Source organism: Jaculus jaculus, chromosome 5 (genome assembly GCF_020740685.1).
Source record: "Jaculus jaculus isolate mJacJac1 chromosome 5, mJacJac1.mat.Y.cur, whole genome shotgun sequence".
Taxonomy (NCBI): domain Eukaryota; kingdom Metazoa; phylum Chordata; class Mammalia; order Rodentia; family Dipodidae; genus Jaculus; species Jaculus jaculus.
The window spans coordinates 50,469,168-50,493,392 of NC_059106.1; the positions used below are offsets into that span (position 1 = coordinate 50,469,168).

Below are 24,225 nucleotides of genomic sequence, written 5' to 3' on the forward strand. Positions count from 1 at the left end.
CAGGTCCCACATTAGCCAGATGCACAAGGGGGCGCATGCATCTGGAGTTCGTTTGCAGTGGCTGGAGGCCCTGGCACGCCCATTCTCTCTCTCTCTGTCTCTGTCTATCAGCCTCATTCTCTCTGTGTCTGTCCTTCTCAAATAAATAAATAAAACAGAAAAAAAAAATTTAAAAAAAAAGAACCATCCTTGGCTCCCCCTTACACAAGCATGAAATGAAAACAAAGCCATCACATTCTAACCTTGATCTCCCAAGGCTCCAAGTGCAAAACCTCTTTCCCTCAGACCTGTCTCCCCGAGAAAGCCTACCTTGCCTGCCTCGGCCCACTCTCACAGCTGCTTCCTTCCACCTGTGTCTTGCACCATAATTCACTTTACTAGCATAGTTCCCTGTCCTGGCCAGCAGGGTTCTGAGTTTTTCATGTCTATTACTACATTTGAACCTCTGCCTAATTGCCCAAGAGTTTGGCCAAGTATTATCCCACGCTATAGGTTAAGTTAACCAAGGTCAATTGGATGACATGGAACCCAGACTGGTCTCTGCCCCACTCCCAGTTCTGATCCACGTATCACTGAGCCCCCGCCTGGGTGGCCTTCCTTTCTCAGTCATGGCTACAGTATATTCTCCTGTTGGAAGACACTGTCAGATCCCTCTCAGCCAGGCCGCTTCTAGCTTCCTGCGGACCCCCCGAATCTCTCAGGGTGGCCCACGGAGGAATCTAGGGGAGCTGAGTTGCAATGCCCCACACCCATGGCTGGGGCCTGGGAGCTGAGGGGCTTCATACCAGAAAGGTGTCAGGAGTGCTGAGCCCTCCATTACAGAGTCAGGGTCAAGGGACAGTGTGGCACAGGGCATCCCACTAAAAAGCGGAGCAGGAGGGCTGGGGAGGTGGTTCAGCAGTGGAAGGTGCTTGCTTGCAGAGCTTGCTGGCCCAGGTTCCATTCCTCATATGTAGTGGCAGGAGACTGTGGCATGCAAACACATACACCACACACACACACACACACACACACACACACACACACACACACGTGCACGTGTGTGCCACTTTAATGTATTTGAAAAACACTAACCAGCATCCTAGGTTGCTAGAGGCCAGCTGCTTTCTAAAACAGTTTTGGGGTTGTCCCTGTAGTACAACTGAGTGCCCCTCCTTCTTCCTGGTCTAGATCCTGTGCTTCTGCCTTTCTGATTGTTTGACTTTCCATCTCCCTGCAGGCATATTTGTTTGTTTGCAAGGAGAGAGAGGAAATGGGTGTACCAGGTCTTTCTACCACTCCAAAAAAAAAAAAAACAAAAAAAAAAACTCTAGACACATGTGCCACTTTGTGTATCTGGCTCTACATAGGTTACTGGGGAATTGAACCCCGGGCCTGAACGCTTTGCAAGCAAGTACCTTTAACCACTGAGCCACCTCTCCAGCCCCCTTGATCTTTTTTGTAGCAATAGTGCCTGAAAGCCAGAGCTTCGCATTAGCTGGGCAAGCTCTCTACCTCAGAGCTGTGCCTGATCCGTGTCTTTTCGGCTCCATCTCTCTGTCTGTCTGTGTCTCCACACCACTATCCCTGGCAGGCCTGTCCACCACACCTGAGGTCAAGTGGCCAGATGGCACCACCAGCCCGGGACAATCACGGGCTTTGGGAACCTCTTTATCAGACACTGTATAGAATGCCCCCCGTTAATTGTGAATTCCACGTAGATAACTAAGGATTTTTCTAGAACAAACATGTCCCAAATGTTGCAAAGGGTGGTAATCTCAGGTGGAGGCAGGGGTATCAGAGGTTCAAGTTAATCTTTGGCTACATAGAAAATTTGAGTGCCGGGCATGGTGGCACACACCTTTAATCCCAGCACTCGGGAGGCAGAAGTAGGAGGATCGCCGTGAGTTCAAGGCCACCCTGAGACTACATAGTGAATTCCAGGTCAGCCTGGGCTAGAGTGGGACCCTACCCTACCTTGAAAAAAAAGAAAAAAAAAAAAGAAAGAAAGAAAGAAAAGAAAAAAGAAAAAAATGAAAATTTGAGGCCAGTTTGGGCTACATGACACCATACCTTAAAATAATAATAATAATAATAATAATAATAATAAAAGATGGGCTGGGGCGATGGCTCAGTCAGTAAAGTGAAGATCTGAGTTTGGATTCCCTGTACCCATGTGAAAAGTCAGACATGGGCTGGAGAGATGGCTTAGTGGTTAAAGTGCTTGCCTGAGAAGCCTAAGGACCCAGGTTTCGCTCCCCCAGAACCCAGGTAAGCCAGACACAGACGGTGAGGCATGTACACAAGGTCACGCATGTGCCCAAGGTGGCGCACGCATCTGGAGTTCGATTGTAGTGGCTAGAGGCCCTGACATGCCAATTCTCTCTCTCTCTCATAAAAAAAGTCAGACTTGAGGATGTATACTGGCCCTGAGGAGGCGGAGGCAGGAGGACTCCCAGACCTTGCCAGCCGGCTAGTGTGGCTGAGTTGGTGAGTTCTGGGTTCACTGAGACCCTGTCTCAATGAATAACTTGAAGAGTGACCGAGAAAGGACCCCAGAGTCAACCTCTGGCCTCCACACATCTGCCTCCACACACATGATGAACACACGCCACCACCGCCACCCCACATACAACATACAACATGCATGGAAATAAAAGAAGAGGAAAGCAGAGGGGAGAAAAGAGGAGGGGAGGGAAGAAGGGAATGGAGGGGAGGGCGGGGAGAGGAGGGAAGGGAAGGCGCTTCAAGCCGAGTGGGATCATGCTGATGGAAGAGTGCTGGATGTTTGGAGGTGATCTGCTTTTCCCAGGGGAGACAGCAGTAGAAAGAGCCTGGAGGTGGGTGGCTCCACAAATCTAACTGCCATCCAAGACTCAGTTTCCCCAGGTGTAGATGGGGGGTAATCCTCTCTTGGGCCTGTGGCACTGATTCACAAAAGACCAAGCAGGCCCTCATGGCAAGGGTGCCAGGCATGGCCTCCATGCTGCGTTACCCCTAGGAGGAGGAACAATGCAGCCTAGGTGTGGAGCCTGGCCCTACCTCTTGCCAGCCTTGTGACCTTGGGCAGGTGACCTCACTTCAGTTTTCCCATGTATAAAATGGGAGACTATACTAGTGTAGTCTCCCATTTTAAATGGCATAGTATTAAGATACTGGAATAGCACTGGAGAGATGGCTTGGCATTAAAGAGCTTGCCTTAACCCACGTAAAGCAAAATGCACATGCATCTGGAGTTCATTTGCAGTGGCTAGAGGCCCTGGTGTGCCTATTCTCTCTATCTGCCTCAACCTCTTTCTCTTGCAAATAAATAAATAAATAAAATATTAAAACTATATGTATTTAAAAAGATTCTGGCCAGGAGTGGTGGCGTACACCTTTAACCCCAGCACTTGGGAGGCAGAGGTAGGAGGATTGCTGAAAGTTTGAGGCTACCCTGAGACTACATAGTTAATTCCAGGTCAGCCTGGACCAGAGTGAGACCCTACCTTGAAAAAACAGAAAAACAACAACAACAACAAAAGATTCTGGGATAGGATCAGCATACCTCAGAGCTTCCAACAGTGAAAGCTCTGCAGTTCCTGGGGTGCAGAGTGCTCCCTCCAGGAAGCCTTTGGCCCCTCCAGCTCAAAGTGACTTCTCTGTGCATGGCATCCCATGGAGCCACAATTCCTGCTCTGGAGCCTGACCTGTACTCTGGACAATGCCAGTTGCATGCCTTGGCAGTGTTGAAAGCTCCAGGACAGTGGGGAAAAAAATGGGTCAGTGCCACCCTCAGGTTGACTATGGCCAAGTGCCCAACGGGTACCCCACAATCAGGATGAGTACATTGGTTTCCAAGCAGGACTCCAAGGTTAGCAGGAATGAGGGGACAGATGGAGTCATGGGCCATCTTGATTAACACCTGCTAGTTTAGCTGAAATCTGACCCAGTTCCTGGGTGACATTGGGGTGTTGTGAAAATAGAGGGCTCTGAGTCAGAGAGGCCCGAGAGCAAAGCTGGCTCTGCTGTTTCATACCATGTGACCTCACCTTATAAGTGTAGACCTCTCAGCCTCAGCTTCTTGCTCACCACAGAGGATGCCTCCCTGACCTTGCAGACGTGTGAAAGAACCTAGTAAGTGTAAGCTTTCTGGCACACAGTGGGTCCTCAGCAATATCTGATTATCTTTCCTGAGAAAGTGTCATGGACATCTTGTCACCTGCTGAAGAGGCATGGTGAGGAATTTTTTTTTTTTGAGGCAGGGTCTCACTCTAGCCTAGGTTAACTTGGAACTCATTCTGTAACCCAAGCTGGCCTTGAACTCACAGCAATCTTCCTACCTAGGCTTTCCAAATGCTGGGATTTTTGTCATGAGCCACAATGCCAGGCTAAAATAAAGTTATTTTAAGCCACAGTCTCAGAAGCCCAGGGGAGTCTATGAGCTCACTGCACCCTGAAGTTTGCTGGGCACTGATGGGCACTGGGGGACTAGAAAGAACTCAGCGTGTCCTGGAGTCGGAAGTTTGCAGTTCTTTTTCTTTTAATGTATTTTTATTGATTTATTTAAGAGAGAGAGAAGGAGAAAGAGGGAGAGGGGCAGAGAGAGAGAGAGAATGGGCATGCCAGGGCTTCCACCTGCTGCAAACAAGTTCCAGATGCATCTTCATCTTGGGCATCTGGCTTACATGGGTACTGGGGAATTGAACCTGGGTCCTTTGGCATTGCAGGCAAGTGCCTTAACCACTAAGCCATCTCACTAGCCTGAGTATGTGGTTCTTTTGGTTTCAATTGGAAACTTGAAATAAATTATTTATTTATTTATTTGACACACACACAGAGAGAATGGGCGCACCAGGGCCTCTAGCCACTGCAAATGAACTCCAGATGCATGTACCCCCCTTGTGCAGCTGGCTAACATGGATCCGGGGGAATCAAACCTGGGTCCTTTGACTTTGCAGGCAAATGCCTTAACCGCTAAGCCATCCCTCTAGCCCTCAATTAGAAACTGACGGACTCCGGACCTTGGGTGTGAGAGCACACCTGCCTGTAGGTAGCCGGGCTTGCTTCCTGGAGCTTGCCACGAGAATCTGAGCACCTGGTCAGGGAAGGCTTCTTGGAAGGAGACACCGACTGTCCTTAGGCAAGTCCCAGCAGCCTGTGGGCTTGTGTGTGTCCATATGGAAAGTAGAGTCAGCCCCACCTCCTCCCTTGCTTCCCTTCCTGCCCTTACTTTCATTTTCTTTACTTCTTTTCTTTCCTTTTCCTTTCTTCTCTTCCTTTCCCTCCCTTCCTTTCTCTTCCTTCTTCTTGCTTCCCTTCCCTTCTGTCCTTTCTCCCCTTCCTTCTCTTCCCCTCCCTTCCTTCCCTTCTTCCCCTTCCCTTTTCTCTATTTCTTTCCTCCCTTCCTTTTCTTTCCTTCCTTCCCATCCACTCCCTTCCTTCCTCCCTCTTTCTCTTTCTTCCTCCTCCTTCCTGTCTTTCTCTTTCTGAGGACTTGAGCTGACATATCTGAGCAAGGGTCTCTTCACCCTGCCCCTGGTCCTCTTTTCTTCCTAGGTCGGTCCCCGAGGGCACAGATATGTTTGAGGTGTACGGGACACCTGGCGTGGACATCTACGTCTCTCCCAGTCTGGAGAGGAGCCGTGAACGTGCCGACACCAGGCGGTGGTACTTCAGTGAGGGGCTGGAGATCATCGTGGTCATGAATTCCCCCAGCAACGACCTCAATGACAGTCACGTGAGCTCCCCTGTCCTGTCTTTCTCTAGCTTGCCCACAGTTCCACTGGGGAGCACCTGGCCCTGGAGGCACACCGCTGACTCCGTGGGTCCTCGGGCAAGTCCCAGCAGCCTCTGGGCCTCTGTGTACCCATCTAGAAAGCGAGGCCACCCCAGAACCTTCCTCCCAAGTATTGGTGGAAACAGAGCTTTCTGCTTTCCTAGTCCGTGTGAGGGGAGAAGCCAGCTCAGCACTGTTGTGTGGGGCTTAGGTTTTCCCAGTTGTAGACTGGGACTTGGTTAGTGTCCACCACTCCATTCAGTGGAGGAGAGAGCAGGAGTGGGGAAGGTCGCTGCTGCCCAGGACATGTCCTCATTGGCTGACATTTCCCCAGAGGCCTCACTTCTCTCCTCCACTCTCTTTCTGCTCCCACTCATAGGATGGGCAACAGCCCTGGGAGACAGGGGACTGATCCCCCTTCCCCAGATGGGCTGCCGAAGTTCAGAGGAACTGTCAGGAGGGCCACCCAGCTCACGTGCAGGAGAGCCAGAATTCCACACCCCAGGGCCCAGTCCCTTTGTTACTCACTTGACCCCACCTGCCTTGGCCTTGAGTTTAACAAACCCATTTTTCAGAGGAAGAAACTAAGAGATTGCGAGGCTTCCACAAGTCATAGGTCCTTGTGAGTGGCCAAGTTGGTGAGGCTCAGGACAGAGTCCCTGGAGCAGTCTGTCCTGTGGGATACCTTCACAGGTTACCCATTATATCAAAGCTGGGGTGGGTGCTGGAGAGATGGCTTAGCCATTAAGACACTTGCCTACAAAGCCTGAGGATCCAGGTTCAATTCCCCAGTACCCACATAAATCCAGATGCACAAGATGGTACATTCATCTGGAGTTCGTTTGCAGTGGTTGGAGGCTCTGGTGTGCCCATTCATTCTTTCTGTCTGTCTGTCTGTCTGTCTGTCTGTCTCTCTCTCTCTCTGCCTCCTTCTCCTTTATTCTCTTTCAAATAAGTAAATAAATGAATCACATATTTAAGAAAGAAAGCTGTGTAGGCTTCTCCCCACCCTGAGCTCCTTGGAGTCCAGCAGCTATAGGATGGAAGAAGGTCAGAGTCAACCCTTCCCTTTCCGGCACCTTTGGGATCAGACTGAGGTAGATCTGAGGAAGCTCCTGGCACCGGGGGGCAGGTGGCCTCTGTAAGGTTCCATGCCTGTGGCTAAGATGAGGACATCAGAGCCCGAGGGCCGAGGGGCTGCACCGTGGCTGCCTCTCGCCACTTCGTCAGCACCCTAAGTTCCGTCCTCCGCCTTCACGGTGGCAGGGCACCCCTCCCGCCGCGTGCTCTGTGCCTGTCCCCCTCGCAGCCTGTCATCCCTCCTGTGCGGCAGGACCCATTATTATCCACATTTTACAGTTGAGGAAATTGAAGTCCAGAGAGGGTCAGAAACTTTCCCAGGACGCTCATACTTGCCAGGTGCAAGGTGGGAGCCCAGGCTGACCCACAGTGCCCTGCACTTGACCCTGTCATATTGTCCCCACTGTTCACAGCAGTGGGGAGCTCTTGCGAACTTTCCATGAGCTCGTGTTGTCTTTGTGTCATTTCTAAGCTGCACTGTCAGCCTCTGAGGTAGGAACCTGTATGGTTCCCTTTTCTCAATTTTAGTTTTTTTACTGACAACTTCCACAATTGTAAACACTATCCCATGGTAATTCCCTCCCTCCCTGGTTCCCATTTTTTTATGAGAGAGAGAGAGAAAGAATTGGCAAGCCAGGACCTCAGCTATTGCAATCAAACTCCAGACACGTGCGCCCCCTTGTGTGCATGTGCAGCCTTGCACGCATGTGCAACTTTGAACTTGTATCACTTTGTGTGTCTGGCTTACATGGGATCTGGAGAGTTGAACATGGGTCCTTAGGTTTTGCAGGCAAGCGCCTTAACCACTAAGCAATCTCTCCAGCCCATGGTTCCTATTTTAAAGAGAGCCAAGGCATCTCAGGGAGGTGAAGGGCCTTGGTTAAGGGCACCGAGAGAGGTACTAGAGGTGCTAGGCTGAGCCCAAGCCTTCCTGAGAATGTTGGCTCAGAGATGGTTCTGTTTTGTTTGTTTGTTTGTTTTTCGAGGTAGGGTTTCACTCTAGCTAGGCTGACCTGGAATTCACTCTGTATTCTCAGGGTGGCCTCAAGCTCATGGCGATCCTCCTACCTCTGCCTACCCACTGCTGGGATTAAAGGTGTGTGCCACCATGCCCAGCTTGGAGATAGTTCTTAAACCTTGCCTAGTCTGAACTCCTCACTTTGCAAATGGTGAAACTGAGACCCAAGGGAGAGCAGAGATCTATCAAAATCACACAGGGGCGCTGTTGGCAGGACGGGAACCCAGATCTCCTTGGATCATCACAAATGGCCCCCATTTTACAGATGGGCCAACCAGGCCTGGATGCCATCATGGCCTAGAGAAGACTAAAGGGGAACTGGCACAGGGGCGGAGTTGCTGAGGCCCCTCCCCTGCTCACCAGAGTCTGCAGGAGGGGCTCTTGTCCTCCGTGTGAGTGACACCAGGCCCATCTCTCTGCAGGTCCAGATTGCCTACCACTGCAGCCACGAGCACTTGCCCCTGGCCTACGCTGTGCTCTACCTCACCTGCGTGGGTAAGCGGGGCTGGGCGGGGCTGGGCTAGGGCATGGCCAGGGCGCCTCCGTCAAGGGCAAGAGTTGGGGATAACACTGAACCAGAGTCTTTTGAAAGGAATCAGTTAGGGGACTAGGAGTGTGTTAAGTGGTAGTATTCTTGCCTGGCCCTGAGTTTGATCCCTCAACCACAAAAATATGTATTTTTAAAAATTGAATTATTTGGAGGCATATGTTGTCTGATTCATGTGCACATGTGTATGCATGTTCCTGTGTGTGGGTGCTTGCTGTCTGACCCCTCAATACTTCATTTGTGTTGTAAGAAACCCCCCCCCCCTTTCAAGAAAGGGACACTGAGAAGGTGTGTGTGGTCAGGTGGGAGAGTGTACCTTCTGAGGCAGAGGGTCCCAAGCCTGGGTTGCTGGTAGGTAGCAGAGCCCACATTCATACCCCATGTCCTTCTGAGACCAAGTCCAGGCTCACTATCCCATCATGAGGAGTGAGACAGATTCCTACAGACAGCACCTGGCTCAATGTCACTGAGGGTCTGTGGCTGTCAAAGAGGTAATGGTCAGGGAGAGCTTCTTGCAGGAGACAGCCTCCCCACCCCTGCCTTTCCACTCTGACCCTCCTTCCCCAAGGCCTCTTTCCTCCATCCAGTCAGGGAAGTCCCAGAGCCCCCACCTCTGGGTCTCTACTGGGAGATGACACACATCGGCTTAGCCCCCAACGGCCAAGATGAGCTAGATAGGTATGAGTCACGGTCTGTCATGGGACTCACCCACCGACTCTCCTGCAGACGTCGCCCTGGACTGTGACATGAACTGTGAGGGCAGACAGGACAGGAGCTTCGTGGACAAGGTAGGCTTTCTGCCAGGGATCATGCACAGGGAGGAGCCTGTAGGCCAGACCAGAGGGAAGAGGTCATTACACATGTCCTCCAATGCACCCTTCCATCTGATGCCAACTTTGGGGGAGCCTGACAGGGACCAGGCATAGTGGGATCGTCACCACCCAAAATGATCGGGCCTATAAATTTTCAGCCCTGGGATCAACTTGATTGGTGAGAAAAAAAGTTCTGGATTTATAATCTGGGTCATGAGTTGGCAAACTTAAAAAAAAAAAAAAAAAACTCAGGTAGTGAATATTTTAGGCTTTGGGGGAACCATCTTGTCCTCTATTCTGCCATTAGGGTATGAAGTCATTCAGTCAATAAATAGACCACTCATGGGACTGTGTTCTAATAAAACTTTATTTACAAAGCAATGAATCAGATTTGGCCCATAGGCCATAAACGTGTCTATCCCTGATCTAGGTGAAAACAGCAATCCACGGAGCTGTAGAGGGCTTTGGACCTCTAATGGTAGTGCTAATGTCCTGGAAGTTTAGAGAAGTTGAAGTGGCTAGGGGAGCAAGGATCACTTCTCAGAGAGAATGTCCTGAGCTGGGCTGTGAAGGATGCAGGTGGGGCGACATTCAGTGAGGGACAGCTGAATCAAAGGGAAGACATTCCATAGAGGGATGACAGATCGGAGGTGAAAGGGACAGACGTTCTGTGAAGGGATGGAAGGAGCAGAGGTGAGAAGATATTCCATGAGGGACAGCTGGAGGAGAGGTGAGGAGGAAGACATTCTTATGGGATGGCAGGATTGGAGGTGAGGGGAGAGAACACTTTGTGAGAGACAACGAATCAGAGGTGAGGAAGAAGAGCTGGAGGAATGAGAATCAGTCAGAACGAAGCTGGAAACAGCACATCACGTCCAGCCGTGACAGACAGCTGTAGAGTTTGGATTTGATGTGTGAGTACTGGACAGCCATGGGCATTTCTTGAATAGAGGCTGCTTTGGAGGAAGTGGATTTCTCCTCCCTGGGTAGTGTGAAGACTTAAGCTGGCCAGAAAGTTCTGGGGAGGAGACACAGTTCTAGGCTTGGCCTCCATCACCAGCTGTTATTTACTCCCGGACAGAGGGAATGGGTCTGGGGCCCTGCTGGCCATGGAGCCATCTTGCTGGTGAACTGTGATCGGGATGATACGGCCTGTAACATCCAGGACAACTGTGACCAGCACGTGCACTGTCTGGAAGGTGAGCGAGTAGGGGACAGCCCTGTCTCTGGGCATCCAGGGCCCCTGCTCAGTTACTCTGTCCCCAGGTGGTGCTCTGAAGGCAGAACTGGGGGCCAGAGCTCTAGTCATCAATCATTCCATGAGGTTCCTCAAAGCCCATCCCAGGCTGGTGGCTGCCCATCTACAGTCTATAGTGCCCAGGCATTAATGTTGGGGCAAAAATAGGCTGCCCACCATTCTCTTCCTACAGGGGACCAGGGGTGCTAGCATCACATGAGCACCTACTGTGTGCCAGGCTTTCTCCCCTCAAAGCCCCGTTTCCTCATTCAAGTTGGTGGGTGTCATCGCCCCAGTTTAGAGATGGGAATTCTGAGGCTCAGAAGTCAGTAGGCTCCTCAAAGTTGCACAGCCAGTCTGTGGCCTCCCAAGTCCACATTCAGACCACACCTCTGGCCTGCATTTGGGTGACACCCCATGTTCCATCTGCATTGAGGTTTCTTTAAAGAATGAGGCAGCAGCACCCTGGGAGGGAGCCTGGGTGCTCATAGTAGCCTCCTTCCGAAGTGGGCATCACTTGGAGATGGGGTCCTGAGAGGGATGTGTTCAGTGTAACACTCAGGTGACCTTCTCATTCTGCGCCCTGCTGTATGCCCTCTTTGGAGTGCCAAGCCTGGGGCTGGTGAGAACACATGGGCCCCAGAGAGGACACAGAATGGGGAAACGTGAACATGCATACATGTTGCAGGTGCACTGTGATGGGTCGCGGATTTCTGCAAGCTGGGGTCAGGTTCCCACGTGGTTACTCAGTGCTCTGGGGAGTAGGTGGGGCCTGGGGGCCCCTTCTCAGTTGATACCACTTTGTCTGGCTTCTCAGACCTGGAAGACATGTCCATCATGGTCTTGCGGACCCAGGGCCCCGCAGCCCTCTTCGATGACCACAAACTTGTCCTTCACACTTCAAGCTGTGACGCCACACGAGCACGGGTATTCCACGTCTGCGGTGAGTTGATGCCTGGCCACCAGCCACGGAGGCCTTCTCTGTCTCCCTGTTGTGGGAAGCTTGGTGCTCTCCTTGGATTCTGGGAGGTGACCTGGGTGTCGCAGCAGAGTGAGACTTCTATTTTGTTTTAGAAAATTTGTATTTATTTATTTATTTGCATATGCATGTGTTTGTATATGAGTATGCCAGGAACTCTTGCTGCTGTAAATGAATGCCTACCTGCCTTTACATGGGCTGCTGGGAATTGAACCCAGGTTTTCAGGTATTGCAGGCAAGCTCCTTTAACCTCAGAGCCATCTCCCCAGACCTTTCTTCACATGGGTATGAATGCATGGGTGTGTGTCTGTTTGTGTATTTGTGTGTGGGGGCATGGGTACATGCATTTACGCTGGTGCACTTGCACAAATGTGCATGTGAAGATCAAAGTTCAATGTCAAGTATCATTTTAAACATTTTTATTTCGATGTCAAGTATATTTTAAAGATTGTTATTTTATTTTATTTGAGGAGAGGGAAGAAGGGAGAGAGAACGGGCACGCCAGGGTCTCAGCCCCTGCAAACAAACTCCAGATGCTTGTGCCACCTTGTGCATCTGGCTTGTGTGGGTTCTGGGGAATCAAGCCAGGGTCCAGGCTTCACAGGCAAGCACCTTAGCCTCTAAGCCACCTCTCCAGCACCAATGTCAAGTATCTTACTCAATTGCTCTCTACCTGATTCTTTGAGACAGCATCCCTCACTCAACCTAGAGCTTGCTGACAAGCTAGCCAGTGAGCCCTAGGGGATCCCCAATGTTGGAATTATGGGCACACTGGTATGTTTACATGGGTGTGAGGGATCCAAACTCAGGTCCTCATGTTTATATAGCAATCATTTAACTACTGAGCCATCTCCCCAGTCGTCAGAGTGGGGTCTTCTTACTGCAATTTTGCATGCATATTTTGGTGGGAAAGGCAACTAGAAGTGGCATGGTAGGTTGGAGTAAACATTATCTTGTCGGCTCTTGGAAAATAATTTCCTTTCTACTGTTCCTGAGGGGCTGTTAGCCTTGCAGCTGGATAGCCTGCACAGGGTCCCTGTGTTCTCTGGGCCATTCAAAAATCATGGCCGCTGGGCGCGCGGTGGCACATGCCTGTAGTCCCAGCTACTTGGGAGGCCGAGGCAGGAGGATCCCTTGAGTCCGGGAGTTCTGCGCTGTAGTGTGCTATGCCAATCAGGTGTCCACACTAAGTTTGGCATCAATATGTTGGCCTCTAGGGACTACCAGGTTACCTAAGGAGGGGTGAACTGGCGCAGGTCAAAACTCCAGTGCTGAGCAGTAGAGGGATCACCACTGCACTCTAGCCTGGACAACTAAGCAAGACTCCATCTCTAAGAAAGAAAAAAGAAATCACAGCCACTCCTCTCCTCCCAGGTCCCGAGGACTCCTGCGAGGCCTACAAGTGTGTGCTGGGCCAGGACAAAGTGTCGTACGAAGTGCCCCGCCTGAACGGCGAGGAGGAGCGCTTCTTTGTGGAGGGCCTCTCCTTCCCCGACGCCGGCTTCCCGGGGCTCATCTCCTTCCACGTCACCCTGCTGGATGACTCCAATGAGGTAGGAGCGGCTGGATGGAGGGGGAGGAAAGAGCTCCGTTCCTGGTAGACAAAAGCATCCCTGGTCTGAAGAGCCAGAGACTCCCTGCATACCCCACTGGACATCTCCATCCTGCAGAGAAGCCAGGGGAGTTTTTGGGGTAGAACCAGAGCTCCCACCAAACTACAGGACTCCAAGTCCAGTGCTTTTGCCCTCTGGCCCTCCCCTGCAGGACTTCTCCGAGACCCCCATCTTCACGGACACTGTGGTGTTCCGGGTGGCACCTTGGATCATGACACCCAGCATACTGCCACCCCTGGAGGTGTATGTGTGCCAGTGAGTCTCAAAGGGGGGAGTCCTCACCCTGGAGGCCCCTCTGGCCCTGGACCCTGGCACTGAGCTCCTCTCCCCGGGCCCGTACACAGGGTGAGGAACAACACCTGCTTTGTGGAAGCCGTGGCCGAGCTGGCCAGGAAGGCAGGATGCAAGCTGACCATCTGCCCACAGGCAGAGAACCGCAATGACCGTTGGATACAGGTACGCAGGACAATGGGCAGTCAGGCCACAATGTCATCCACATCAGGATGACCAGAAGGACCCAGGGCTAGCAGGGCACTTACTGCTCTTCCTAATTCCAGACCTAGAGCCCTCATTCCAGAACTTTCTAGAGAGAGACAGGCTGAGTCTGGATTCAATGCCACTCACCCACAGACTCGCGCTGGGTGCTGGGTGAGGCGGAAGAGGAGCAGGACACATGCTCTTTGCTCAAACAGCTGGGCTGAGAGGCAGATGTCAGGCAGCATCTGGAGATATTTGTGGTGGCCACACAGTGGGGGATGGTCTCTACTGGGTGGAGTTCAGGGATACTGTTAAACTTGCAATGTCCAGGACAAGTCCCACAAGAAACAGTGTGCTCCGACATGTCCATAGCACAGGGCTGAGAAATCCCACTGTGGTGAATGATTGCTTCAGAACCTCTGTATCTAGGATGGAGTGGCAAGAGCGATAGCTCTTGAGGAGGCCTTGCTATCTCTTCTAGACATACCCATGGAGATCCAGGGGGAGGAGCTCCTGGGGGCAGGGTCTCCAAGAGTAAGCCTTCTGGGGGAGGGTCCTTTAGGGTGGGACAGCTAGGGGAAGGGCCTCCGAGGAGAGGGCCGCCTGAGCTGGGCCAGGTCCCACAGATGTATGCATGTGGAAAGCGCTTTCTGCTGTCTCTCAGGGTTTCCCCACAGGCCATGTATAGCATCATTTCATCTTCTGCACGCCCCTGTCATTACCCTTGTAATTAAAGAACTCACAGGGAAGCAAACGCCCAGACTACAGAGCGGGTATGAGCAGAGCTGGGGCTCAGGCTGCCAAACACCACGTGGTACAAGATAGGCTCCTGGCAGGGGTCAGCACGTGCAAAGGCCGAGGTGGAAGGCGGGAGGCAGCTGCGCGCGGTCCCCTTGGCGAGGGCAGTGGCTCAGGAAAGAGTGAACCGTGAGATAGGAGGCTGCTGTTACCTTCGCATTGCTGAGACAAAACACCTGATCTAAAGTAGCTGATGGGAGCCGGGCGTGGTGGTGCACACCTTTAATCCCAGCATCCAGGAGGCAGAGGTAGGAGGATCGCCATGAGTTCGAGGCCATCCTGAGACTACATAGTTAATTCCAGGTCAGCCTGGACCACAGTGAGACTCTACCTCGAAAAACCAATAAAATGGGCTGGAGAGATGGCTTAGGGGTTAAGTGCTTGCCTGTGAAGCCTAAGGACCCTGGTTCGAGGCTCAATTCCCCAGGACCCACGTTAGCCAGATGCACAAGGGGGTGCACGCATCTGGAGTTCGTTTGCAGTGGCTGGAGGCCCTGGCGCGCCCATTCTCTCTCACTGCCTCTTTCTCTCTGTCTGTTGCTCTCAAATAAATAAATAAAATAAACAAAAATAAAAATAAACCAATAAAATAGAAACCAAAAAAGAAAGAAAGAAAAAGTAGCTGATGGAAAGAAAGGGTTTATTTTGGCTCACAGTCTCGAGGGGAAGCTTCATGATGGCAGGCAAACATGGCACGAGCAGTGGCCGGGCATCACAATCTTGCCACAGCAGGTGGAGAATAGCAAGAGATTGGACTGGGCCCTGGCAAGGGGGAGCTGCCTATAACACCCCCAAAGCCCACTCCCACCAACACACCTCTGCCAGCAAGGCGCCACCTCCCAAACTGCTACTAACTGGGGCTCAGGCATTTAGAATACATGACCTTATGGGAGACATCTGACTCACACTGCCACAGAGGCACTGAATGCCAAGCTAAGGAGGTTTGACTGGAGGTTAGTCCTCTGAGGCAGTTGCAGCCAGGATACTGGAATGAGACAGCTTGGGTTTGAATGCTTGCTGCTGAGAATCTTATGTGCCCTTGAACAAATAACTAGACTTCTCTGTCCCTCTCTGTCCTCCCCTATCACATGGGTAATAAAAGTATCTCCCCAAGGGTGTGTCGTGGGGATTAATAGAGTCAGTGTTTATGCTGAGCCAGGGCAGGGCCCACCACACACTGGTGAGTTGCTCACTGGCTATGTCATTCATGGAGGCTGGACCACCTTTACCTCAGAACCCCCGCCCCCCGCCCCCGACAGCTGCCAGGGCAGCACACTTGTCCTCTCTCAGGTCCCCCAGTCCCGGCCCGCTGCCAGTCCTTCACCACCAAGTGTGGGGTCCAGAGGCACAGGCATACACTCAGAAGCCTGTGTGTCTAACTCCAGCCACCCCAAGGCCCTCTCTGTGACTACCTTCCCTGAACCTGCATAGGCACATCCCCAAGGTCACGTCCATGTTCTCATCCACATCTCTGTGACCATAGGCAAGTGAGCCTCTAGCCACTCCTCCTGGTCCCAAGCCTTCTGAGCTCCCCTCCAAGAGCCAAGACAGGCCCGGCACAGAACTTCTGAGCCACCTTCCCAGGAGCACCCAGCACCCAGGGGTGCTGTCGGCTGTCCGCAGCTGGGCTCTCTCACCCCATTGGCAGGATGAGATGGAGCTGGGCTACGTGCAGGCACCACACAAGACTCTGCCAGTGGTCTTCGACTCCCCCAGGAATGGAGAACTGCAGGATTTCCCTTACAAAAGGATCCTGGTGAGTTGGAGCCAGTGCAGCTGGAGGGGGGGGTGCAGATCCCTGGGGCTCACTGGTGAGGCAGTCTAGCCTACTTGGTGAGCTCTAAGCCAGTGACAGACCCTGTCTCAAAAACATAAAATAAAATATAGCTGGGCGTGGTGGCGCATACCTTTAATCCCAGCACTTGGGAGGCAGAGGTAGGAGGATCGCCCGTGAGTTCGAGGCCACCCTGAGACTACATAGTGAATCCCAGGTCAGCCTGGGCTACAGTGAGACCCTACCTCAAAAAACCAAATATAAAATAATGGTGGACAGCTCCTAAAGAATTGAAACCCAAGGTTGTGCTCTGACTTCAATGTACAGACCCATATGTACATGCACATACACATACAAATAATATTTTAGCCCCAGCGACAATTCCTGTCACAGTGCTGGCACAGAGGGAGCGTGTGACACTGTGAGCAGGTGTCATCTTTGATAGGAAACAGGATGACAGTGAAGGCAGACCAAGCAGGGTCCTCAAGCTCCTGACTCAATTTCCCCCCACCAGGGTCTGGATTTTGGCTACGTGACTCGAGAACCACGAGACAGGTCTGTGAGCGGCCTGGACTCCTTCGGGAACCTGGAGGTCAGCCCCCCGGTGGTGGCCAACGGGAAGGAGTACCCTCTGGGGAGGATTCTCATTGGAGGCAACCTGCCCGGGTGAGAGTCACCGTGAGGGGAGCTTGGAGTGGTGGTGATGATGGTCGGGGAGGGCACTCTACCCTTTGAGGTGGTCCTGGATTGGGTAGGCTGCTTGACAGACATTGCCTACACTTACCCTGGGAACTCTGATACTTATGTGGGAGGCTGGCCAGAGCAAGTGGGGAAAACTTAGAAAAATCTTTCAGTCCAACCCTTTGATTTTACTGTAGGCCCACAGAGCGTGAATGAATCACACAGAAAGCAAAGTTGTTGTTGCTAGGATCAGTGCTTTGAGATAAGGTCTTGCCATATAGCTGAGGCTGGCCTTGAACTTGTGATCCTTCTGCCTCAGCATCCCAAGTACCAGCACCCCCAGCAGCACTACACTTTATGAAGTCAGAAACTCAAAAATCTTGCCACCTGTCTTTCCATGTCTCCTGAAGTGATTTCTTAATTGAGTGCCTTTTCCCAACCCTGGGCCCAGGTCGAGAGGACGCAGGGTCACCCAGGTGGTCCGGGACTTCCTCCATGCCCAGAAAGTGCAGCCCTTGGTAGAACTCTTTGTGGACTGGCTGGCCGTGGGCCACGTGGATGAGTTTCTGAGCTTCGTCCCTGCCCCGGATGGAAAGGTAAGGACATACCTTTCCCCGTAGCATCTGGGGCTGGAACAGAGCTGTGGGAGAGGGACACTCAGGGAGCCCCAGCTCAGCCAGGTCTGTTCTCCACACACAGGGCTTCCGGCTGCTTCTGGCCAGCCCCGGTGCCTGCTTCCGGCTCTTCCAGGAAAAGCAGAAGTGGGGCCATGGCAGAGCCCTCCTGTTCCAAGGGATTGTCGGTGGGTAACAGTGCCAAGTCCCCCAAAACAGCTTTCTGCCCCTCCCCTGAATTAAGTACATCATGGCTTCTGAAAGGGATGGGGATTGTAAAACAGGCTCCCCAAATTCCAAACTCCTTCCTCCTTCCAGACGCTGCCTATCATGGCGGCAGGGCTAAAGCAGGAACAGGGTGGGAACATAAACTTGAGTGGACATGCGAAGGTGGGGATGTGGTCAGCTGTGGCCAGTGCTGTTTCACCAGGCCACTGCTCAGAAGCTCTGGGGCTTGGCGTTAATGTTCTCTGGTCACTGGCTTGAAGTCTGAAGGCTTGTGTTCTGTAAGTAAAGTCTGATGGATCCAAGGCACTGCTGAAACCTTGGAGCCTCCACCTGCAGCCTCCCTGCCTCCCTGGGGTGACCTCTCTGCTGCCCCCAGTCCTGCCCTCTGGAATAGCTCAGAATCTGCAACTTCAGTCCTCAAGAGGTCGAGGCAGGAAGACTGCAAGGCCAGCCTGGGCTACACAGTGAGACCTTGTTTAAAAAGAAAGAAGCCGGGCGTGGTGGCACATGCCTTCAATCCCAGCACTTGGGAAACAGAGGTAGGAGGATTGCTGTGAGTTCAAGGCCACCCTGAGACTATATAGTGAATTCCAGGTCAGCCTGAGCTAGAGTGAGACCCTACCTCAAAAGAAAAAAAAAAGAGAGAGAAAGAAAACCTAAAATCTCTTTTGGTGTCAGAAACTTAGATATTGTTGGCTACACGAGAATCAGATAATGCCCTGGACCAGCTATGCCATAAAGAGAAAAGTGAAATACTGGGCATGGTGGTGCATGCCTGTAATCCTAGCACTTGGGTGATGGAGGCAGGAGAGGAGGATCAGGAGTTCAAGGCCATCCTCAACAACATAGCAAGTTCAAGGCCAGCATGAGAGAGGAGGGTCCATGTTTACCATGAGCAAGGCACAAATAGATTGGCCAGAGTTAGCCTAGCCTGCCTAGCTATGAAAGACAGTGTGAGGTAGGAATACAGAGGTCAACCACATGTAGCCATATGCAGCCACCATGCCTCCAGGCGCTGGCAGGCCAGGCAACTGTGGTTTACTGGGTCCCCGGGAATGCCGGGACAGGGGTCTGCACATCGTGGGCTTTATCCCGCTGACTCAGCGAGCTCCCAAGAGGACTGGACCCCACCCCCACCCCAACCCATGACTACAAGGCTTTAGAGAGGGCCTCAGTGAGGATGCCACAGAGCTGGGCCTGCAATGGGACTGTCTGCCCCACCCCCACAGCCTCACTGTATGGCCTTGAGCAAGCCTCCTGACCTCTCTGAGCTAGGAGGTGATAGCTATGCACCCCCTTGCAAGGTGAGGTGAAGTGAGGCACTGAGCACAGAGCTTCCACCCAGGCTGTATGGGTGGGATTTGCTGGTTGGCAGCCTACCTCCCCTTCGCCGGCCAGCTCTTGTCTCCACTTCCATCACCAAGCAAGCAGGAAGGGTGATCACTCTTGAAAGGCAAGTCTAGGCCTGAGGAGGTCAGACTCCAGCACCAACTGGTTTGCTACCCCAAGAGCCCATAAAGCCTGGCCTTGGCCCTGGCGAGGGAGGAGAAGGACGGCAACAGACCACCTCCCCCAGGAGGAATCATTCACTCCCCAGCACCTGGGGGCAGCAGGGTGTCCATTCCAATTAGTCATTGCTACTTCCAATGAACTCAAATAAAACTCAAGTTTGCCAGGCGTGGTGGCATACACCCTTAATCCCAGCACTCGGAGGCAGAGGTAGGAGGATCACTGTGAGTTCGAGGCCACCTGAGACTGCATGGTGAATTCCAGGTCAGCCTGGGCTACAGCAAGACCCTACCTCTAAAAACCAAAATAAATTTTATAACATGCAAGTTCATTGCACCATGGCCACTGGCCCCCCACCCTTACCCCTACTCCATATCCCCCCCCCCACTCCAGATATGCCCACGGGGGGTGGGGGAGGCAGAGTTTCAACAGTTACCATCCACCCCTTACCCTGGAAAGTCAGAGAGCCACTGACTCGTGTAGACCAGCAGCTGTGAACATGGCCTCTGCTTCTCAGAGCAGGTGGCCCTCATGTAGCCTTGAGCTGGTCCTCCACGTTTCTGTCTGTCTCCTTCATAGGTGAGAGGCGGGTCAAGACCATCTCCATCAACCAGGTGCTTTCCAACGAGAGCCTCATTAACTTTAACAAATTCGTGCAGGTACAAAGGCCACAGACCATGGAGGGGGAGCTGGGTGTGGAGAGGGACAGGCTAAGGTCCCAGTTACTTCCAGAGTGCATGGCTCACAAAAACTCCAGACCCTCCTTTGATCTGGGAGAAGTAAGAGTGTGAGCGCTGGGCACCTGAGGAAGGTAGGCAGCCGGGGCTGTGAGCTCTCAGGGGACATCTAAGTCATCGCCCAAGGAAGACGTCAGAGAAGAATGTGGCCCCTATGACCTGACCCTGAAGCTAGGACTCTAGGGACATTACCAAGGCTGCTGCATGAGTGAGAGGAGGAGGATGAAGGAGACTCGTTAGAAAGCCGCTGCAGCCCACTAGGCCAGGGGAGGCAATGGAAGTGATGGGAAGGGGTCAGATGGGGACAGACTGAGAGATGGTGTCCCCAGGACTTGCTGTTGGTTACAGAGTGAGAGGAAAGGTGATGATGTGGAATGATGGCCAGGCTTGTGGCCCCAGCAGCCAGTGGAGGGGTGGTTACATTTACAGAACCAAAGAACTTGGTAGGAAGAGGTAGAAATTATGAATTTATTTTTAGATAACTGAATAGAGATTAAAAAGCAGATTATACTTGTGAGAATGAGCTTGGCAGCTTAAACCATGAGACTGAATGAGATCCCCCAAGAGGTCTAGAGAAGAGGGCCAAGGATAAAACATTCTGGAATATTCCATTCCCATTATTATTCCAATCACAGTGAGACAGGACAAGTAGGGACTGGGATACAAGCAGGTATGTTTTGACCAGAGACTCTCCAGTAAGGTTTTGGGCGGATAGATATGTGGGCACTCATGTACCCTGTCCCTACTTGGCCACATTCCCTGGGGGTCCCCAGTGCACTGCCACGGTCCCTACGATCCTACCTGTAACCCACCCCCAGAGCTGCATTGACTGGAACCGCGAGGTGCTGAAGCGGGAGCTGGGCCTGGCCGACCGTGACATCATCGACATCCCCCAGCTCTTCAAGATGGAGAGGAGGAAAGCAGTGGCCTTCTTCCCTGACTTGGTGAGCTCACCACCCTGTGCCTGGAGCTTCCTCTGAAGGAGCCCAGTGGCATGAGATGTTTGGGACTGCGGTGGCCACCGGTGGTGGTGAGGAGAATCGGGATCCTGGCATGTCCAGGCTGGCACAGTGGCTTTACACGGATGCCCAACTGGTAGAGTTCTAGCTCAAGGGTACTGTGAGGCAGAGGCTTATTTGACATTCATGGACTGAAGGAATGATTTGCCCAGGGTCACATGTACACAGCATATGGTATGACCTCAGGGGCCCATGCCATGCCCATTCTCCCAGCTCCTGGCTGTGTACCCAACCACACAGAGCCACATGTCCTGTGGAAATACAGGTTATAAACTGGGCATGGTGATGCACGCCTTTAATCCCAGCACTCGGGAGGCAGAGGTAGGAGGATCGCTGTGAGTTCGAGGCCACCCTGAGACTACATAGTGAATTCCAGGTCAGCCTTGGCTAGAGTGATACCCTACCTTGAAAAAAAAATAAGAAGAAAAGAAAGAAATACAGATTAGGGATGACCCCCACCCCCTCACCTCTCTGAGGCTATGTCCCAATGATCTACTCTGTATGGTAAAGGAATAAAGGGGTAATTTAGGGGTGGGACAAAGTACCAACAGTTCAGATCCTGGAAGGTTAGAAATGGCCTCCAGTGGAGCCGTACAGCTTTCCCTCTGGTGTCTCTTAAGTCTCGAGTTTGCTTCTGAAACATGGAAAGCTGGGGCTCCATCAGGTCCCCTGACTGAGCAGGACTGCGGGGAGGGGGTTGCTGGGACATAGCTGTTTCTAACACTGTCCGGGGCCTTTGGAGCTATCCTGGGTTACTGGCTGTCCTGCCCACTCCCTCGACTTGGCCATCCTCAGAGCTGTGGGCCGTCTGTGCACACCAGCGTTGCTCCAGCCCCGCTTCCTTCCCCCTGTGGGTTCCCGCCCTCCCTTGCAAAGCCTCTCGCTGCTTTCCTTCCTGCAAGCTTGCGGCACTCAGAGAAGCCAGCACGGTAGTTCCGGTTCTGCTGTTGTCTGCAGAGAGAGAGGCCTCTCCAAGCTGGGCCAGACAGATGGACATATGTCATAAGGACATTGTGGAACCTGAGGGCAGGGGAGGCAGCAACAAGGCCTCTGGAACCTTCTCTTGTTTCTATGATCACATCATGCTCTCTCCATCCTGTCTCCCCTTTGCCGTTCTACCCCTGCACCCACGATCATGTGTGTAGGGCCTGCACAGGCAAAGACTGAAACTCCCCTTGTCAACACTGAATCCCTGGGAGAAAGAATCTGATTGGTTCGTCTTGAGTCAGCTGTTCAACCCGTACCAATCAGAGTTGACCTAAGAAGCTGGGATTCTGTAGCACAAACATGGCAGCCACCATGATTCACCAATAGGAGGGCAGGTACTGAGAAAGTCACGCCTGATGACAACTGATGAACTAGCTCTTTTCAGCCACCCGTGTTCCCGCCACACACTGTGCAGGAGCGAGCAAGTAGCTGTGCTCAAGGCTGTCTGAAAGACAAGAGCGGGTTCTTCTGGACAATGGAAGAGTCAGGGAGGGAAGCTGACCGTGAGCTACCACTGTCAGTGGTGACCAGCAGGGTGGAAACCCCATTCCCAGTTACTCCTGGCCATAGGCTTTGATCTGTCCATTCCTCACTCGACAACCTAGGGAATCCCTTTATTAGGGACTCCACCCAGGCAAAACTCCAGATTTTGTGGCTCCAACACTAGAATGAAGCACAGTTGGAAATGTTATTAAAGATATATTTTTTTTTCGAGGTAGGTTCTCACTGTAGCCCAGGCTGACCTAGAACTCATGGTGATCCTCCTACCTCTGCCTCCCAAGTGCTGGGATTAGAGGCGTGCACCACCATACTCCACTAAAGATATTTTTTTTTAATTATTTATTTATTTATTTGACAGCAACAGACAGAGAGAGAAAGACACATAGAGGGAAAGAGAGAGAATGGGCGCGCCAGGGCTTCCAGCCTCTGCAAACGAACTCCAGACGCGTGCGCCCCCTTGTGCATCTGGCTAACATGGGACCTGGGGAACCGAGCCTCAAACCGGGGTCCTTAGGCTTCACAGGCAAGCGCTTAACCGCTAAGCCATCTCTCCAGCCGTAAAGATATTTTTAATATTGGTTTAAGATGAGGGCTAGGAAAAAGATGAAATGCTCAGAAAGAGAATGGAATCACATGGGTGTGTGCTTCTCCAAGGAAATCGCCTAGGAAAAGGGAAAGCCTTGGCACAGCCCCTCAAAGGAGAGTGGCAGTTGCTTTTCCTTGGAATGGGTACACAGCAGGATTTCATGACTCTCAAGTTACACCCCTAAAGGTTGCTAAGAAACCACCCATCCCTGTCTGCCATCCAAGTACTAAGTAACCAGGCCAGACCTTGTTTAGCTTCCAAGATCAGATCAGGTATGTTCAAGGTGGTATGGCCATAGACCCATCCCTCATCTCTAACATTGTCTAAAGAGTGATAAAAATTACAGAACCGTTTTCAATAAACAAAATCGTAAGGTGGACATATGAGGGTGATTGTTCAGGTCTAGAAGAGATGGGTGCTAGGGACTAAGTTATAGACCACTTTGTCCTTCAGTAAACACCATTGGTAAGATGTCTTTGGAAAACATAGTCTCCATGGGTCGTCTGGCCTGACCATCACTGGCATCTGAAGTGTCCTGCCTTTATCAGCAGAAAGGCAGGTCAGGCCCCCAGGAATGAGAGGCTCTTTTCCTCTCCCATGTTTTGCATCCCATGTCAGGATAATTTCCCCTGTCTTTCTGTCCTATCTCTCTGCCTCTGACCTGGGACTCTACTTCCCCACAGGTGAACATGCTGGTGCTGGGCAAACACCTGGGCATCCCCAAGCCCTTCGGGCCCCTCATCAACGGCCGCTGCTGCCTGGAGGAGAAGGTGCGCTCGCTGCTGGAGCCCCTGGGCCTGCGCTGCACCTTCATCGACGACTTCACCCCCTACCACATGCTGCACGGGGAAGTGCATTGCGGCACCAACGTGCGCCGGGAGCCCTTCGCCTTCAAGTGGTGGAACATGGTGCCCTGAGCCTCTTACTGCCCTCCATCCTCTCCCCTGGGTGGGGCATCAGCCCAGGTGATGGAGACTGAGGCAAATTCCTGAACAATAGAGCATCAAGAGACCCCAAGACTCCAGATGGAATGCCTGGGGAGGGGGGCATGTCCCCCCAGAAGTCCTTTACCTAAAACTGCTCACACTCACCTGCGGCCTGTTTGGTTCTCAGACATGAATCCTTTTGGTCTCCCCAAAGAAAGACCTAGTAGTGTTTTGTGGCCTCTTGTCTGCATCAACATGACCCTTGGGATAGCCCCAAGACTCCTGCACTCCAAAACTCCTGTTGGGGAGATTCATTCGGGTGTCTAGAAGCTTCTATATATCTCTTTAGCTGTCTTGGCCTGTGT

The 24,225-nt window shown here is 52.2% G+C and overlaps 1 protein-coding gene across 1 annotated transcript in view; it reads left to right on the forward strand.

Moving 5' to 3' along the window:
* Positions 1-23,851, forward strand: part of Padi3 (peptidyl arginine deiminase 3) — a 43,358-nt gene extending 19,507 nt beyond the window's left edge. The window contains exons 2-16 of the mRNA XM_045150541.1: positions 5,518-5,698; positions 8,258-8,330; positions 9,109-9,170; positions 10,276-10,393; positions 11,249-11,374; positions 12,785-12,963; positions 13,175-13,278; positions 13,368-13,479; positions 15,947-16,054; positions 16,587-16,738; positions 17,205-17,349; positions 17,453-17,555; positions 19,684-19,763; positions 20,660-20,785; positions 23,618-23,851. Of these exons, the coding sequence (XP_045006476.1) occupies positions 5,518-5,698; positions 8,258-8,330; positions 9,109-9,170; positions 10,276-10,393; positions 11,249-11,374; positions 12,785-12,963; positions 13,175-13,278; positions 13,368-13,479; positions 15,947-16,054; positions 16,587-16,738; positions 17,205-17,349; positions 17,453-17,555; positions 19,684-19,763; positions 20,660-20,785; positions 23,618-23,851 (1,903 nt within the window). The remainder of the gene's footprint in view (positions 1-5,517; positions 5,699-8,257; positions 8,331-9,108; positions 9,171-10,275; positions 10,394-11,248; positions 11,375-12,784; positions 12,964-13,174; positions 13,279-13,367; positions 13,480-15,946; positions 16,055-16,586; positions 16,739-17,204; positions 17,350-17,452; positions 17,556-19,683; positions 19,764-20,659; positions 20,786-23,617) is intronic.
* Positions 23,852-24,225: the final 374 nt, after the last annotated feature.